Below are 16,813 nucleotides of genomic sequence, written 5' to 3' on the forward strand. Positions count from 1 at the left end.
TTTGGATCTTCGGGCTTCTGAATGGTTTGTGCATGATTTTTCTGATTGTATCCATCCATCTTGGTCCTCCTCATCCTCTTTTACCTTCAGCTCTCAGCTTAATGGCCTTTTCCAGTGCATTTGTTCTTCTCAGCAAATATCAAAAAAGAAAGAGCTTCAGTTTGGTTATCTGGACTTTTTTTTGCCGTCAAAGGAACTTTTAAAAGTCTTCACCAACACCATAGTTCAAAGGCATCTATACTTTTCCTGTCTCATGTATTTATTGTCCTGCTCTACATCCATAAAGAACCACAGAGAACCACAGTCTGGGCAATTCTGATCTCAAATCATTGCATTTGAAGATGTTTTCAAGTTCCTTCATTTGTGTTCTGCCGAGCACTGATTTGTGTCTTATTTCTTCATTGCTGGATCCTTTTTTGTAAATAATTGGTCCGGTAGACTGTTACAAATAAAGGTGCTGAGCAGGTATGTTTTTCATTCCTCAAGGTACAAACACTGTAAAGGTTCCCTCAAAGGTACAGCAGTGGTTTTAAGGTACAATTGTGAACCTTAAGTAAGTTATTCCAGGTAAAAAGTACAGATTTGTACCTTTTTATATCTGAATGTTTAAAAACAAACAATTAAAAAAAAGCCTGGAGGCAAGACGGGGTGTGTGGAGTCAGTACAACTTAGAAAATATCCTTTCAGTGGATTACGGTTCAGTTATGTTCCCTGACTAAAGGTACTGAGATGTATTCTTGGGGGTCCCACCCCAGAGACAAGAGAGGGACTGCTTTAGTGACAGTCTAATACCTTTATTTCTGAGATTGTAGGCAAAAGCTGTCCATAGTCTCCACATCTTCTCCATCCACTGTGGTTAGCAGTCTTTCCTGTCGTCATAACCTTAGTCGTCTTTGTCCTGCCTTCTTCGAGGACACCTCCTCTGCCTTTTCTCTTTTCCCTGCAGAATCACTTGAGTCCATGGACTGTCTAGAGGACTCCAATTCCAGTGAGTCAGTGGGAGATCACATGACCACCCCACCCATCCCCCCCATCGCTATCTACCTAATGAATATTCATTCCAGTGCTCTTTGTCACCGGAATTCTACTTGTCACACCTGCTTGTCATTTCATTCTATTGATTAGATAGTATAATAGCCCAGGATTTAGTTTGGCAAGTCCTTCCGTTGCATACTGAGTGTTCTTTGACCTGTTTTTCGTGTTTTTGTCTTGCCTTTTTTAGCTGGATTGCTGAGTACTTTTTTTTCTCTTGATTTTTTCCTCTTGGACTGGTTTTTGGTTTATCTCTAGCCATCCCTCTTGTTTTGGTTATCGTACTCTCTAGTACTGACCCTAAGCTGTTCAAAGTGTGTTTGATCTGTGCTGGCCTCTTAAACAGTCCCATCTTTTCACTTTGTTCTTTAACCGTCCTTATGAAGGCCTTTAGATCTTCCACATTTTGTGCTACGAGTGTTGAATCATCCGCATATCGAAGGTTATTCATGTTTCTTCCACCAATCCTGAATCCTCCATCACCTTCCTCCAGTCCTGCTTCTCTCATTATATGTTCTCCACACAGGTTGAACAGGTGTGGTGATAGTGGGCAGCCTTGTCTGACTCCCTTGCCAATATGAAATCAATCTGTTTGTACATTTTCTGACTGTAGGTTGTTGGCCAGTGCAGAGATTCCTCATCAGAATGAGATGAGATGCTCTGGTACTCCCATTTTCCTGAGGGCATCCCATATTTTTACATGGTCAACACAGTCAAAAGTAGCCAGTGAAACATGTTGATTTTCTTCTTAAACTCATTGGCTTTTTCAGTGATCCACCAAACATCTGCAGTAATATTACTTACTTCTCTGCTTTCCAAGAATCATGCTTGCACAGCTGTTCTATTTCCAGGTAAGGCTCTACTCTGCCTTGAATGATCTTCAGCAAATCATTTTACCTCTGTGTGAAACTTTACAAAAGTTTTTTTTACAGTAGTCTTTTCTTTTTTCTTTGGTATTGGGATATAAACTTACCTCTTCCAATATGCTGGCCATTGAGTGACTGTAGTATAAAGTGAATTAAATTTTGGGCTAGTTAAGAACACCATTTGTCAATTTTGTGCAAGCTCTCATGTACTGCAAGAAATGTTATTTTGTGGCACAGAATTTTTCTAGAAAAATTGATTGTTGATTGTTATTTGCAATCGTATGCTAAAGTTTGGGCACTCAAGCCTTTTTCTAAGTGAAGAAATGTTTACACATCCTCTACAGAGAACACACTTCTGCACATTTTAATACACAATTATTGTTTATTTGTCAAATTTAACATATTGAGAAAAAAATAACAGTGATGGCACATACTGGTATACTTAATATATTTTTCAATATTTTTCACTCAGCAAATAAATAGAAATCATGCAATGAAATAGCAGAGAAATACCATATTTTAGTGTGCACTTTGTAGATGTGTTGATGTATTTTCACTTAAATTGTATGTATTTTGATGTATTTTGATGTATGTGTTGATGTATTTTCACATAAAATTTGCATATTACTATTGATAGATGACTGACATGTTCTATTTTGATTGGTTGCCCCATATTGTGCATCACATTAGTTGGCAGGGTTAAACTGCTATAGTCCAAATAGGTACATATACAGTATGCAAATAAATTGGTTCTCATGACATCACAGAAACAATAATGGATTGGAGAGTAAATGATACTATATGAATATGAAACTTTAACAATTTTTACATATTACGTCAAACTCCTTTATTTCAAAACAGCAATGGAAAAGTAGTTTTCCATGACATGGGCTCTTTAATGGAGTTGGGAGCATCCTTCAGATGCTTTTTTCCCACCTTAAATATACAGCCCCCACTGCATGTTCGCTGGTGGTGCCGACACCATGGCAAGATGTGCATGGATGCCTGCCACCGTTGGTCGCGTACCGTTTTGAGGCAAAGCCTATGTCTTACCGTTACGGTCGATGGCAAACGGTGTGTCCTCTGTGGTGATCTGGTAGTTGCAGATTTGGCTGTACTGAGGAGAACAATCCTCATCTGTGGCCTGAACCTGCAGAATGCTGTCGTACACCCGGCCCTCCAGGACAGAGCCAGAGTATTCCAAACTGCTAAAGACTGGAGAAAACTCATTCACATCACCAACCTGTACATGCACCACCGCCCTTAGAGACAGAGAGAGAGAGAGAGAGAGAGAGAGAGAGACAGAGAGAGAGAGAGAGAGAGTGTGAGAGAGAGATGTTTAACCCCTCAATATTCCAGATTTACATACTAAGGCTTATTTTTTAACTACAGGATTTTTTAAATCAGAGAACTATTCTTATATTATAGACGTGTGTAATAAAACTTTAGGCCTGTGTAACAGAGCTAAAACAAAAAAAGTTTAAAATAAATAAATAATTATTAATAATAATAATTGTAGCCATTAGTTATGTGAATTCTTCCAAAATTATTCTTAACATTTTGTTATAGATTTCTTGTTACTATGAGCTAAATTGTTGTTTTATATTTCTTGTTTTCTAAAAAGATTGATTATTGCTATAATAATACTGCATACAAGTGCTAGTTTGGACTACAATTCCCTGCTGACATGCGTGCAACTGCCAAAGCTTACGTTTTCAGTTCATTTCGTCCCTTCGTGCTTCCCTTACACCAGCAGCACTTTATAGTATGCTGGAGTTAAGTTGTGTAGAAAAAGGTCATATTTTAGGAAGATATATGTTCTTCTGAGAGTCATAGCGCATATGTGGTGCATTCTTGACTTAAATGAATTCAATACTTTAGTTTATTTGGAACTACCAGCAATGTTGCATGCAGACGGCATTGGTTTTTGGCGCCAGTTGGAAAATGAGCTAGAAAATATGCCTAAACTTCTGTTTTCCTTTCCTTTTCTCACTTTTACAGAGCTATGGGCAGTTGCAGCAAACATAATCTTAAAATGGATTGTGTGTGTGTGTGTGTGTGTGTGTGCAGGAACAATAAAGACACAGGCAGAGAAGGAAGCCATTGAGTCAGCCACTTTCTGTGTTTCTGTCCCTTTAATGCAAGCTCTCCGGTATCACCTCCCGTCATAGTTAGATACTATGAAAATAACACAAAGCTCACCCCTTCAGAGGTCAACTCAGCCAAGACAGCAGCGCTACTGGCCAAGGATGCGAATTTGCATGTTAGAATTAAACTTAACACAAAATCCTACTGAAATAAATGCACTTTCACTTACGAAATTCCGTTCACAAAAACTGTATCTTAAGAATAGTGACTTTCTTCAGGAATGCAGGCTTTCCTTACACATGCCAAATAAAAAAAAACTGTATAGGGTACAAGCGCTGTCACTGGGGTGAGATACTTCAAGGTACATCTTCAGAAGTGGCACTTAGGGAATGTCACATCATCTTCAGTTGCAGTTATATTTTCTTAAGTTGCATTGACTCCATACTCCCTGCTCAGTGAGCTCAGCCTGGCCATTGAAACTGACAGCTGCAGGCTGATCAGGCTGCTTTCAGTGTGGCCTTGGTGTGAAGTAGATACAGCTGCACTCTCTAACAGAGCAGTTTTAATTACAAATATGCTCTGCATATTTGTAGGGCCAGGGTTAGGGTGAGGGTTAGCTGTTGGGTAAGGTTGGTAAGATTAGGTTTGGTGTGATGGAAGTAACATATTAACAACACATCTACTTAATGTAAGTAATGTCTACTTAATGTAACTAATGTTTACATCTACAAGATATTTACTTCAGTGTATTCAGATGCTTCATTACTGCTGCTGATATGCTGTTGATGTGTAACTGATAATCTGTTAAGAGTTTATTAACCATCTACGAAGGACCACACAAAATAAAGTGTTACCCCTATTTTTCCTATTTTTCTTTCCTCTTACATTTATGTTTATGTTAATTATGTTCATTTGCATTAATGGAAATTGTATTTATAAAACACTGCAGAACTTAACAGAGAGAGAGATGGGCAGAGAGAGAGAAAGGGAGAGAGAGATGGGGAGAGAGAGAGAGGGAGAGAGAGAGAGAGAGAGAGAGAGAGAGAAGGAGGGGGAGGGAAAGAGGGGTTTCTGAACTAAACAAGAGTGGAATAATGAACGCAGTAGGGACATGATAACATTTTCTAATTTTAAAGACTGTTTTAATTAAACTGCCTCAAATAAAGCCCTGAGGAGATGAGGATCCTGCACTGTGGTGAATTAGTGATACTGTAATTTTTAGAGTAGGAATGGACGTTACCATCAGATGGTGATTAGTTAAAACCACAGTATCAGCGTTCACGTCAGTATTATAATGAAGAGATATTTAGGGCTGATGTGTTGTAGTAATTATCTGCTGTTATGGATGAGCAGGCACATTTCTTGGTTCTGCGCTGAATGGAGTTTTTCATCATTAATTGAGTAAAATGAGACGTGCTGTGCAGCGTGGATCTGACATTACCTTTCACTGTAAAGCTACAGGAGTCTCTTTTCATAAAGCTACATACCCTACACTCAGAGCAAAAAGGGATCTGTATAGTACCAAAAATGGGTTCGGTGGCTTGTAACAATAGTGAAACCGATTTTGGTGCTATATAGAACACTTTCAAAGTGTTCTAAATGTAACCATCTACAGCACATTCTCCATGAATTTCAAAAAGGTTCTATTTAGAACCACATACTACACATTCTCTATCAATCTGAACCATTTCACTATTAAAAGAACCCATTTTGGTGCTATATATAGAAACCTATTCAAAAAGGTTCTACAGAACAACATGCAAACACATTTTCCATCAATCTGAAGGGCCATTGCATCATGCAAAGAACCCTGTTTGGTGCTGTATAAGACCATTTTTTAAAAGGTTCTATATAGAACCTTATGCATCACATTCTCCGCATCTGAAGAACCATTTCACCTTGCAAAGAACCCTTTTTGGTGCTATTTAGAACCATTTTCAAAACGATTTCTGTATAGAACCATCTACAACACATTCTCTATCAATCTGAAGAACTTTTGCACAATGCATAGAACCCTTCGATCATGCAAAGGGTTCTTTGAGTTTTCATGGTTCCATATAGAACCACTTTCTTTAGTAAAGAACCTTTGAAGAACCATCTTTTTGAAGAGTTTACTCTACAACACTGAATGCAAATGTTAATACTGATTGATACTGGCATAGCCACAGATGCAAGCACAGAATAATTTATTATGAGTATTAATTTATTCATATTTCCCAACCCAAATTCTACCTCCAGCAGTACTAGGAAACAGCTAATGACAGCATTTAGCTGAACATTAAGAGCAGGTGACCTGGAGTGGGGTGCCCAAGCCTGGTTCTGGAGATCTACTACCCTACAGAGTATAGCTCCTATGCTAATGTAGCTCACCTGACTCAGGTAATAAAGGACTCTGAATGTTAGAGCCATGTGCATTGAATCTAAACTCTCCAGGGTCGTAGATTTTCAGGACCAGGATTAGGAACCTCTGTACCCCAGACATTTGAGGGAGGGTTTTAGAGGATACATAACCTTCTTTTGCAGTGGATTTCACAGCAATCCAGCAGATAAAGATTAACAAGTTGTCTTCTTTGTCCCTGCAAGGCTAAGGAGATTTATGAAGAACAAACACAGCAACACAAACACAAGACTAGACAAACTAACAAAAAACCATGGGGCTACATTCACAATGAGATTAGAAACACCCGGGATAGGCCAAATACATTTGTAATGTAGAGCAATCTTTTTTCTTTCTTCTGCAAAGTTACCATTTGGAAACATGAGGTTTGTTCCGACAGCAGTAATATATTCTCTCTCTCTCTCTCTCTCTCTCTCTCTCTCTCTCTCTCTCTCTCTACTTAAATCTAATTTAAACATCTATGTTACAATGCATACATTTCAATTAATCTATATTTATTCAAAAAAGTGTGTTTTTGAATTGGAGTTCTTCTCATTTTTCATACACTATATTGCCAAATGTATTTGCTCATCTGCCTTCACATACTTTTGAAATTGAGTGACATCCCATTCTTAATACATATGATGTCAGCCCACCCTTTGCAGCTATAACAGCTTCAACTCTTCTGGGAAGGCCTTCCACAAGGTTTAGGAGTGTGTTGGGAATTTTTGACCATTCTTCCAGAAGCGCATTTGTGAGGTCAGACACTGATGTTGGATGAGAAGGCCTGGCTCACAGTCTCCACTCTAATTCATTCCAAAGGTGTTCTATCAGGTTGAGGTCAGGACTCTGTGCAGGCCAGTCCAGTTCTTCCACACCAAACTTGCTCGTCCATGTCTTTAAGGACCTTTGTGCACTGGTGCGCAGTCATGTTGGAACAGGAAGGGGCCGTCCCCAAACTGTTCCCACAAGGTTAGGGGCATGAAATTGTCCAAAATCTCTTGGTCTGCTGAGGCATTAAGAGTTCCTTTCACTGGAACTAAGGGGCCGAGCCCAACTCCTGAAAAACACCCCCACACCGTAATCCCCCCTCCACCAAACTTTACACTTGGCACAATGCAGTCAAGTACCGTTCTCTTGGCAACCGCCAAACCCAGACTCGTCCATCGGATTGCCAGACGGAGAAGCGTGATTTGTCACTCCAGAGAACACATCTCCACTGCTCTAGAGTCCAGTGGCGGCACTTTACACCACTGCATTTGATGCTTTGCATTGTGCTTGGTGATGTTAGGCTTGGATGCAGCTGCTCGGCCATGGAAACCCATTCCATGAAGCTCTCTACACTGTTCTTGAGCTAATCTGAAGGCCACATGAAGTTTGGAGGTCTGAAGCGATTGACTCTGCAGAAAGTTGGTGACCTCTGCTCACTATACACCTCAGCATCCGCTGACCCCGCTCTGTCATTTTATGTGGCCGACCACTTCGTGGCTGAGTTGCTGTCATTCCCAATCACTTCCACTTTGCTATAATCCCACTGACAGTTGACTGTGGAATATTTAGTAGTGAGGAAATTTCACGACTGGACTTGTTGCACAGGTGGTGTCCACGCTGGAATTCACTGAGCTCCTGAGAGTGACCCATTCTTTCACTAATGTTTGTAGAAGCAGTCTGCAGGCCTAGGTGCTTGGCTTTATACACCTGTGGCCATGGATGTGATTGGAACACCTGAATTCAATGATTTGGATGGGTGAGTGAAAACGTTTGGCAATATGGTGCATCTCCAAAACTATACACATCCATCCTCCAGCACTATTAGGGATCAACCTTCACTAGATAGTCTGTTAACAGTTTCAACACCTGTAGATGACCCATAAGAGAAGAAACAAAATACAGTATGACCAGGACCACATGAGCAGCACAAATATAGGCTTTTCTTCTTTGTTGAAGATCTTGCATACAGATCTATTTTTGTTAGCCTCTTTCTGTAGGCCCCCCCAGTGACCACCCTGCTGGCAATTTACTCAGATATTCATAACTAACATAAATTAATAAAATATTTTTGCCTCTAGGTCTGTTTTCACATTACATAAGACACTGTCCATAGTCATAACTAGCTATAAGCTATTTTTTTCACATATCTGCACTCATGAGATTTAAAGATTTAATGTGCAAAGAGCTCTGTTCTTATAATGCAGTAGCCTACAAATATGTTGAATAGTAATGGTCAAAACCCCATTTTCCCTAACGCAAGCTAAAATCTGCCTGGGAAATCAAGAAGATGTGTAGCTAGACAGGACTAAAATGAGCAGAGTAGCACTGAGTTTGGTAAAAACCTGTAATTTGGTCTGTAATTTTCTCAGGAGAGGAGGGAGAAAAACACAGATAGGCCAGGTTCATATATAGCATAACTGCTAATAAGTTCACAGCCAATGATATGTGATGCTCTCCAGCTTAGTTTACTCTCCAGGATCAGTGATACTGTTATATTTTATTTGAGGGAACAGACACTAATATTAGATAATGATTGGTTAAAATCACAGTATCAGCATTCATATCAGTGCTATAATGAAGAGCTATTTAAGGCTGGGGGTTGTAGTAATTATCTAGTCTTATGGATGAGTGGCCATGTATGCTGTTCTGCAGCTGATGGAGTATTTCAACATTAATGAAGTAAAATGAGATGTGGGATCTAAAGTTTATGTTCTCCGCAAAGCTATAGGAGTTTAATTTCCATAGGCTACATCGCTTGCACTATTACAAATCATATTTAGTTTTAATTGAAGCCCATATTCTACACCTGACCAATCTTCTGTATTCCTGAAAAGAACAGGTTGTTATTGTTTAAATTCTTTTAAGACTGATATATGTAAATGGCCTTCTTATCCCTTTGCTCCCCAACAGTCAGGAACAGCACAATGTTGAATAGTTTTCCCACATTTTCAATTCAAATACACGGCAAAAAATAGTTTCCTGTCAAGTGAAATCCTCTTAAATCTAAGCAATAATTCAAAACTTTCTCCTGTTGAGATTGTTGTAAGCCTATTTTTAAAATAACTTATCTCCAAACATTTTTACTTGTTTTAAGTAATTTTATTAAGTAAAATTATTTCACTATTTTGGCAGATACTGTTGCTTGTTTTAGGACATGTGCTTGAAAACAGCAAAATTATCTGCCAGTATAGTGAAATAAAGTTCCTTGATAAAATTACTTAAAACAGGTAACAATGTCTAGAAATACACTAAATAGTCTTATTATAAGTGCACAACCATCTCATAATAAGAAATATTAGACATATAGACTAGAATTAAGATAATTTAACTTGACAAGATATTATTTTTTGCAGTATAACCTTTCTGACTGTCAGCAGGAACAACATTCCTCATCACTTCAGTATGAATGACTGGGTGGCCATGGCTGAGAAATCCCAACCATGATTAGTTTCCATAAATGGACTGGAGAATGTCACTAAATAGAGATGTTGAGGCAGATGAAATGCATGAAATTGTACATTTTATTAAATAAAAGCAAACACAGAGAAAGCAAAACTAAAAAACAGGTTTATATGCAAAGGTGATGATGCTTCCAACTTGGCCAATGGATAACAAGTCCGTTGTTAAGCCATGGATGAAATGTAAGCAAGCATGGCTGAAAGAAATGTCAAATTTAACATATAGATGTTTAGAGAACACATCACAAGCGGTAAAATGATCATGACCTCTTGCAAGGAAAGCATTTCCGAAAACAGCTAATGACAGCATTATGCTATCTAGCCTGTCTTGCTTATGTTATAACTGTATTCTGAAGATTAAGAGCATGAACGGGAGCAGGGGTGCCCAATCCTTGTTCTGATGGTTCAGGTAACAAAGGCTTTCAGGAGCATCTGAATGTTAGAACCAGTGCACTGGATTTAATCTCTCCAGGATGGCAGATCTCCAGGACAAGGACTGGCCACCTCTGGACTACAGAAATTTGAGGGTGGGTTTTATAGGGGCTTTTTGTCGCTCCATGAGATATTCGAAGAACATGGCAAAACAAACACAAGAGTAGACACACTAATACTGAAACCATGGTGCTACTTTCAAAATAAGATTGGAAACACCTGGGACAAGAAAAATAAACAACACACAGGTGGAAAAAATGATAGTGGGAAATATATATATATATATATATATATATATATATATATATATATATATATAGGAATAGTTCCAGCCCTGAAATCTGATTGGCTGAGCAATGTTGAAAGCTGTTGTAAAATCCACGACATACCCACATCTTAGACAACTTCGCAACAACTGAACCGTGCATTACTATGTTACGGCATGAAAAAAAAGAAGAAAAAAAAACCTTGCTCCTCGCATGGACCACTGAACCTGTGCTTTGTTTAAACTGAGGGGCTGGCAATTTATGTTGTTAACTACATTTAGGCTGGTCAGCTAGCTAACAGGCTAAAAGAGCCAACAGCCTAAACACCTCCATCATTAATATCACAGGCTTGAAGTATTCAGAGCTCTGTGTTAACTAAATAGTGTGCTAGCTACATTATGAAATCCAAATAGCACATCATTCATCGAGTATGGATACTGTTAGGTTGCAGGATCCAATATTTAAATCCCTGGTGCACCACTCCACCACTAAAAAACATTTTTGCTGAACATTTTGCCACAATCCCAACATTATTTATTCAAAATATGCCAAAACCTCAACAGCAACATAGAGGCACCAGACACCTCTTCTCTTCAATGTAACCACTGGCCCATAAATTGTAGCTGGGGAGGGGGTGGGACGCACACTACGTTGCAGTGCATGCCGGGGACTGTAGTGCATCTCAGGGCAAAATGGGCTAATATTAATAGAGAATTAAAATAATTTTTGCAGGCTGAATAGAACTGTGTGAAGGGCCTGACTTGGCCCACAGGCCTTGTGTTTGACACATGGGCTCTAAAGGAATTACATTTCTGGGCAGAATACCTGTTTACATCTATTATTATTATTAATAATAAATACATTTCTGAAAATGCATACCACAATTAGCAACATGATGCCTCGTTTTAAGGGAGGTTTAAGAGTTAAAAACACCCCTCTTGTGACAAAATCACAGTAACATACTGTCACTCATGGCTTACTGCTTTAATACATATATTTGCTTTGGAGGTTTTCTCATTTTTCATATCACAAAAAAAACTAAACACATCCATCCCCCATTACTACTCTTCCTCCCCTCTGGCACACTGACATATTGACCGTAAATGCTAAAATACGTCCGAGCTTTCAGTGTTCTGTAATCTCTAACCTCAATCTCCTCACTGAAAGAGAGAGAGAGAGAGAGAGAGGGAGAGAGAGAGAGAGAGATGAATATGGTGGATCAGCTCCAGACTGAATAATCCTATATGGATTAAAAAGATACAAAGTGATAATGATGCTTTCTCACTTTCTCTTTTTTCTTTCATTTTTCCTTTTCTCTTTGTCTCATTTCCTCGCCTCTGTCTTTATACCCACCTTCTCTCTTTCTCTAATAGAAAGAGCTGGAAGTCTATGTGAAATAGAGCAGGTTAATAATTTATGGATGTTGTTGGTGTCCACCATCCCTCTCCACTCTGAATCTGTCAAATTGTCACACTGTCCCAAACTCTCCCTTTTCCTGCTCTCCAAATCTCTTCCCCCCCCCAAACAGAGACTCAGCTGTAATGAATCATGTATGTGTGTGAGGGCAGGGGTGTTAACACACTCAGTGACAGACCGGGGATGTTCTGTTCTGGGAGGCCTGCAGAACAGAGACAAATCCCGCATCAACACGTATTTACATGTATGTGTGAGACTGAGTTGTTTAGGTAAAAGAACAAAACCATTATATTCAGTTACTGAGGTTATTTAGCAGTGCCAAAACTTAATAACATAAGAGTCTAAGTACACATAAAGAACATATTGCACGCACACACACATTTTCTATCCACTTATCCTTCTGTACACACACACACACACACACACACACACACACACACACATATATATATATATATATATATATATATGTGTGTGTGTGTGTGTGTATATATACACACACACACACACACACACACACACACACATATATATATATATATATATATATATATGTGTGTGTGTGTGTGTGTATGTGTGTGTATATTATATGGGACCCCCTTATCATTGCTTTCGGAACAAAAACTCATATCTCCAATTTTGAAAATTTTCATAATTTGCGCTGGTCTGAGTGGATTAGACACAGCAGTGCTGCTGGAGTTTTAAACACCTTAGTTTCACTGCTGGACTGAGAATAGTCCACCAACCAAAAACATCCAGCCAACAGTGTCCTGTGGGCAGCGTCCTGTGACCACTGATGAGGGACTACAGGATGACCAGTACAAACTGTGCAGCAGCAGATGAGCCACATCAGTGTTACTGCAGTGCTGAGAATGATCCACCACCCAAATAGTACCTGCTCTGTGAGGGTCCACAGGGGTCCTGACCACTGAAGAACAGGGTAAAAGGGGGTAACAAAGTATCAGAGAAACAGATGGACTACAGTCTGTAACTGTAGAACTACAAAGTGCAGCTATACAGTAAGTGGAGCTGAGAAAATGGACAGTAAGTATAAATAAAGGAGGATGTTTTAAAGTTATGGCTGCTGTTTTGCATGATTTGACAGCTCCAGTTATCCATATAGAGGAACATATATGATCTCATGTTTTGACTTTATAATAAACAAACCTGCGTGTCTGCGTTGTGTTCCAGAGAAGTGCAGGGCCCAGGGCGGCACTGTTTACTGCTATTTTTAAAAAGTGCCAGACGTTTTTCATAAACAATCACAAGTACAAGCAGGAAAAAGGAATGACTCAAACTGACAATCGATTTTTTTGGGGAAAAAAAATTGATATAGATTATCTTTTATGTTTGTCACTTCCCGACTCCTTCTCTCTTTATCAGAACTGTGAACTAGACTGACCCTGACTGTAAACAGCTCACACCAGCTGGTCAACTGTTACTTTCTAACCCACAGTCAGTGAGAGGTGTTCCTCATTTAAAGCCTTGGTTCAGCCAAAGAAGCTAAATCTTCACCCTTACCACACGAGATCGATCAGCCAAGATATGTAGTAAAACTTCTGACACTAACTTTAGTTTTGCTACGAAGCTAATGTAGCTGACCTTGCCAAGTCACAGTCATGTATACGTTTATATGTCGTTCAGGCCACACCTAGCTCTGGTGAGGATAGTGTAGACTGCCACAAGGTCATAGCTATCTATGGAATATGAGCAGACCAAATAGCACATTCTGTCCATGAGTGTTTACTGGTGCAGTGAAAAGGTGCAAAAAATGCACAAATGCAAAACTTTAATAAAATAGAAAAAAAAAAAAACAGAAAAATAAAGCGATTTACAAAGTATGCCGCTGTTGTCAGAAAAGACCTTGTATCTCCAATGGTCACTTTACAGGAGAACACTTTACCTTTAATGTAAGTCAATGGAACCAGGTGTCTTTCCAAGTCATTTTGGGCTGTTTTTTAAGTCCATTCATCATGAAATTTTCAAACAATGTAAAGGACAAAAGGCACTGTTAATTGTTACCAGTAAACTCTCTGATGCCAGATGTAATATTTTATGAGTGGGTAACGCAATGCAACCTTAACTTCTCATTGACTCACTAATATAGTATTACAGTATGGAGCTTGTAGTCAAAACAGAGCAGTTAGCAGGGCCAGGCTAAAGCCTACTGATTTAGCTAGCAATCCTGCTCAGTCAGTAGCACTGTTGCCTCACAGCAAGAAGGTCCTGGGTTTGAATCCCCAGCGGAGTGATCAGGGTCCTTTCTGTGTGGAGTTTGCTGGTTCTTACTGACTCCTGCAGTCCAAAGACTATTAATTGTCCAGGAGTGATTGTGTATGACTGTGTATGTCTGTGTGCCTTTCATGGACTGGCGACCTGTCCAGGGTGTTTCCTGCCTTCTGCCCAGTGAGCACTGGCTTTAGCACTCCAATGCCCCAGGTGGATGAGTGCTTTGTATTTTTAAAGCATGACCTATTACACTTATATCACAGTGATGGTGAATCTCAGCCTATAGTATTTATGCTTTAACATCTTTTTCCTGACTCAAAAAATAAATGACTTGTCTGTTTTGAATGAAAATTAAGTAAATTAACCATAGTCTCTGACTTGCACAGCTTTGTAGGCTACATTATATTTAGTTATACCATGTACATGCCAATTCAGCCAATAGCAATTAACCAGCAGCCTTTTTTCTTCAACTATAAAGTTACCATTTTGGAGATACACGGTTTTGTTCCAACAGCAGTGATATTGCCTCGATACATGTTTACAGTAATCAAAGAGGACTGAGCAGAGGGATAGATAGATAGATAGATAGATAGATAGATAGATAGATAGATAGATAGATAGATAGACAGACAGACAGACAGACAGACAGACAGACAGATGCGGGTTAATCAGTGAGAAACTTGGCTGATTTAGTACAGGGTTCAACATCTGTTTGCAGCTAAAAATATCCGTGTACAAAAAACAGTGAAATCAGTTTATGATTCATGGAAGAAAGGAGAATGGAAAAGAAACAAATGAAAGGGAAAAGAGCATAATAATTATGGACAGGAAAAGGGAGCAATGATTTGGTAAAAAAGAGGATAAACTGAGAGTTCATTCACTATGAGATGTAGGTTATGTTTCTTTTCTTTTATATTAAAATGGACCTCACTGAAATTTTGATCCCACTTATGGTCCTGACAGTGTACCATGCAAATAAAGCATTACCCACCAAACTCTTGGTCACACTCCCGTAGCTGAGAACAAAGGACTGCAGAGAGTCTCACTCCACACAAAAGCAGTATAAATCAATGGCTCTTTTGCCTCAGACTCCGCTCTTACGGTGCTATTGAAACCGCAAGCTCCAAGCATTATGGCTTATCAGTTTATCCAAATAGCCTGAGCTACAGAACCCATTTGACTCTCCACATTGTGTTCATCAAAGTTGGTGTAAGGCTCCATTATTCACACATCACCCCAAAGCCTACAGCGTATAATAAGAATAGCTTAGAAATAATAAGAAAAGCTCAGAAATAGCTTTATTTAACAATGACCAGAGAGAGAGAGGAAATGGGTGGACGTTAGAACTCTCTTATTAATGGGTGTACATTACGGCCTCACCAGGGCACATTTTGCACTGTGTCTGAACTCATATTTCGAATTTGTGGGAGTCGGGGGGTTGGCTGAGTGGTCCCTTGACTTTGCATTAGAGTAAAGTGTTCCATCTTAAGAGAGACAACATTGAACTTCTTATTTTTCTTTCATAAAAATTGAATTTTCTGACCAAATGAATGTCCTCACATGAGGTGACCACATTCTTCTCTTTCCCTGATTGTGGTCAACACTGCACTCCTCCCCTTGGATAAACTGTAAACTCAGCCTGAATTTATAACGTAACCGTACAATCTAGTTCACCAAGCAGCATCACTCTGGTTCAAAACTGGTGAAGCTTAAAGACTGAGTGCACCTCAAACTGCCTTCAAGTACCTTTGATTTACAGTCACACTAGCCTACACTGTTAGAAATAAGGGTTCTGTGCAGGTACATTTTTCATTCATCAAGGTACAAACACTAAATGTTCCCTCAAAGATACAGCAGTGGTTTTAAGGTCCAAATGTGAACCTTAAGTAAGTTTTTCCAGGTGAAAAGTCAGTTCCCTGACTAAAAGTACTGAGATGTACCCTTGAGGGTACCACCCCAGTCACAAGAGGGGACCTGCCCCAGTGACCGTTTACTACCTTTATTTATATCCACCATCTCCACATTTCCTCCATCGGTGGCAAAGTTAATAGTCTTTCCTGTCATCATAACCTTTGTCATTTTTGTCCCTGACTAGATACCCTTAAGGTACCACCATAGGGAAATGGGATTGGTTGGTGATATTAACTTCCTTTTTGTGGCACATTAGTATATGGGAGGGGGAAAACTTTTCAAGATGGGTGGTGACCATTTTGAAGTTGGCTATTTTGGATCCAACTTTAGTTTTTTCAATGGGAAGAGGGTCGTGTGACACATCAAACTTATTGAGAATTTCACAAGAAAAACAATGGTGTGCTTGGTTTTAACAAAACTTTATACTTTCATGAGTTATTTACACGTTTCTGACCACTGTGTCTGCCCATTGTGTTGGATTGTCAAGGCAACCCTCTTCTCCCACTCTTCACACACTGATAACAACACCGCAGAAGAAATGCTAGCACAGGCTTCCAGTATCCGTAGTTTCAGGTGCTGCAGATCTCGTATCTTCACAGCATAGACAATTGCCTTCACATGACCCCAAAGATAAAAGTCTAAGGGTGTCAGATCTGGAGACCTTGGGGGCCATTCAACTGGCCTACGTCAACCAATCCACTTTCCAGGAAACTGTTCATCTAGGAATGCTTGTACCTGACACCCATA

At 39.4% G+C, this 16,813-nt stretch overlaps 1 protein-coding gene across 1 annotated transcript in view; it reads right to left on the reverse strand.

The window, feature by feature from the left end:
* The window catches only part of LOC108440474 (calsyntenin-2), a 232,051-nt gene that overhangs the window by 76,930 nt on the left and 138,308 nt on the right, over window positions 1–16,813 (reverse strand). The window contains exon 4 of the mRNA XM_017719342.2: window positions 2,952–3,160. Within this exon, the coding sequence (XP_017574831.1) occupies window positions 2,952–3,160 (209 nt within the window). The remainder of the gene's footprint in view (window positions 1–2,951; window positions 3,161–16,813) is intronic.

This window comes from Pygocentrus nattereri, chromosome 17 (assembly GCF_015220715.1).
Source record: "Pygocentrus nattereri isolate fPygNat1 chromosome 17, fPygNat1.pri, whole genome shotgun sequence".
NCBI classification, from domain to species: domain Eukaryota; kingdom Metazoa; phylum Chordata; class Actinopteri; order Characiformes; family Serrasalmidae; genus Pygocentrus; species Pygocentrus nattereri.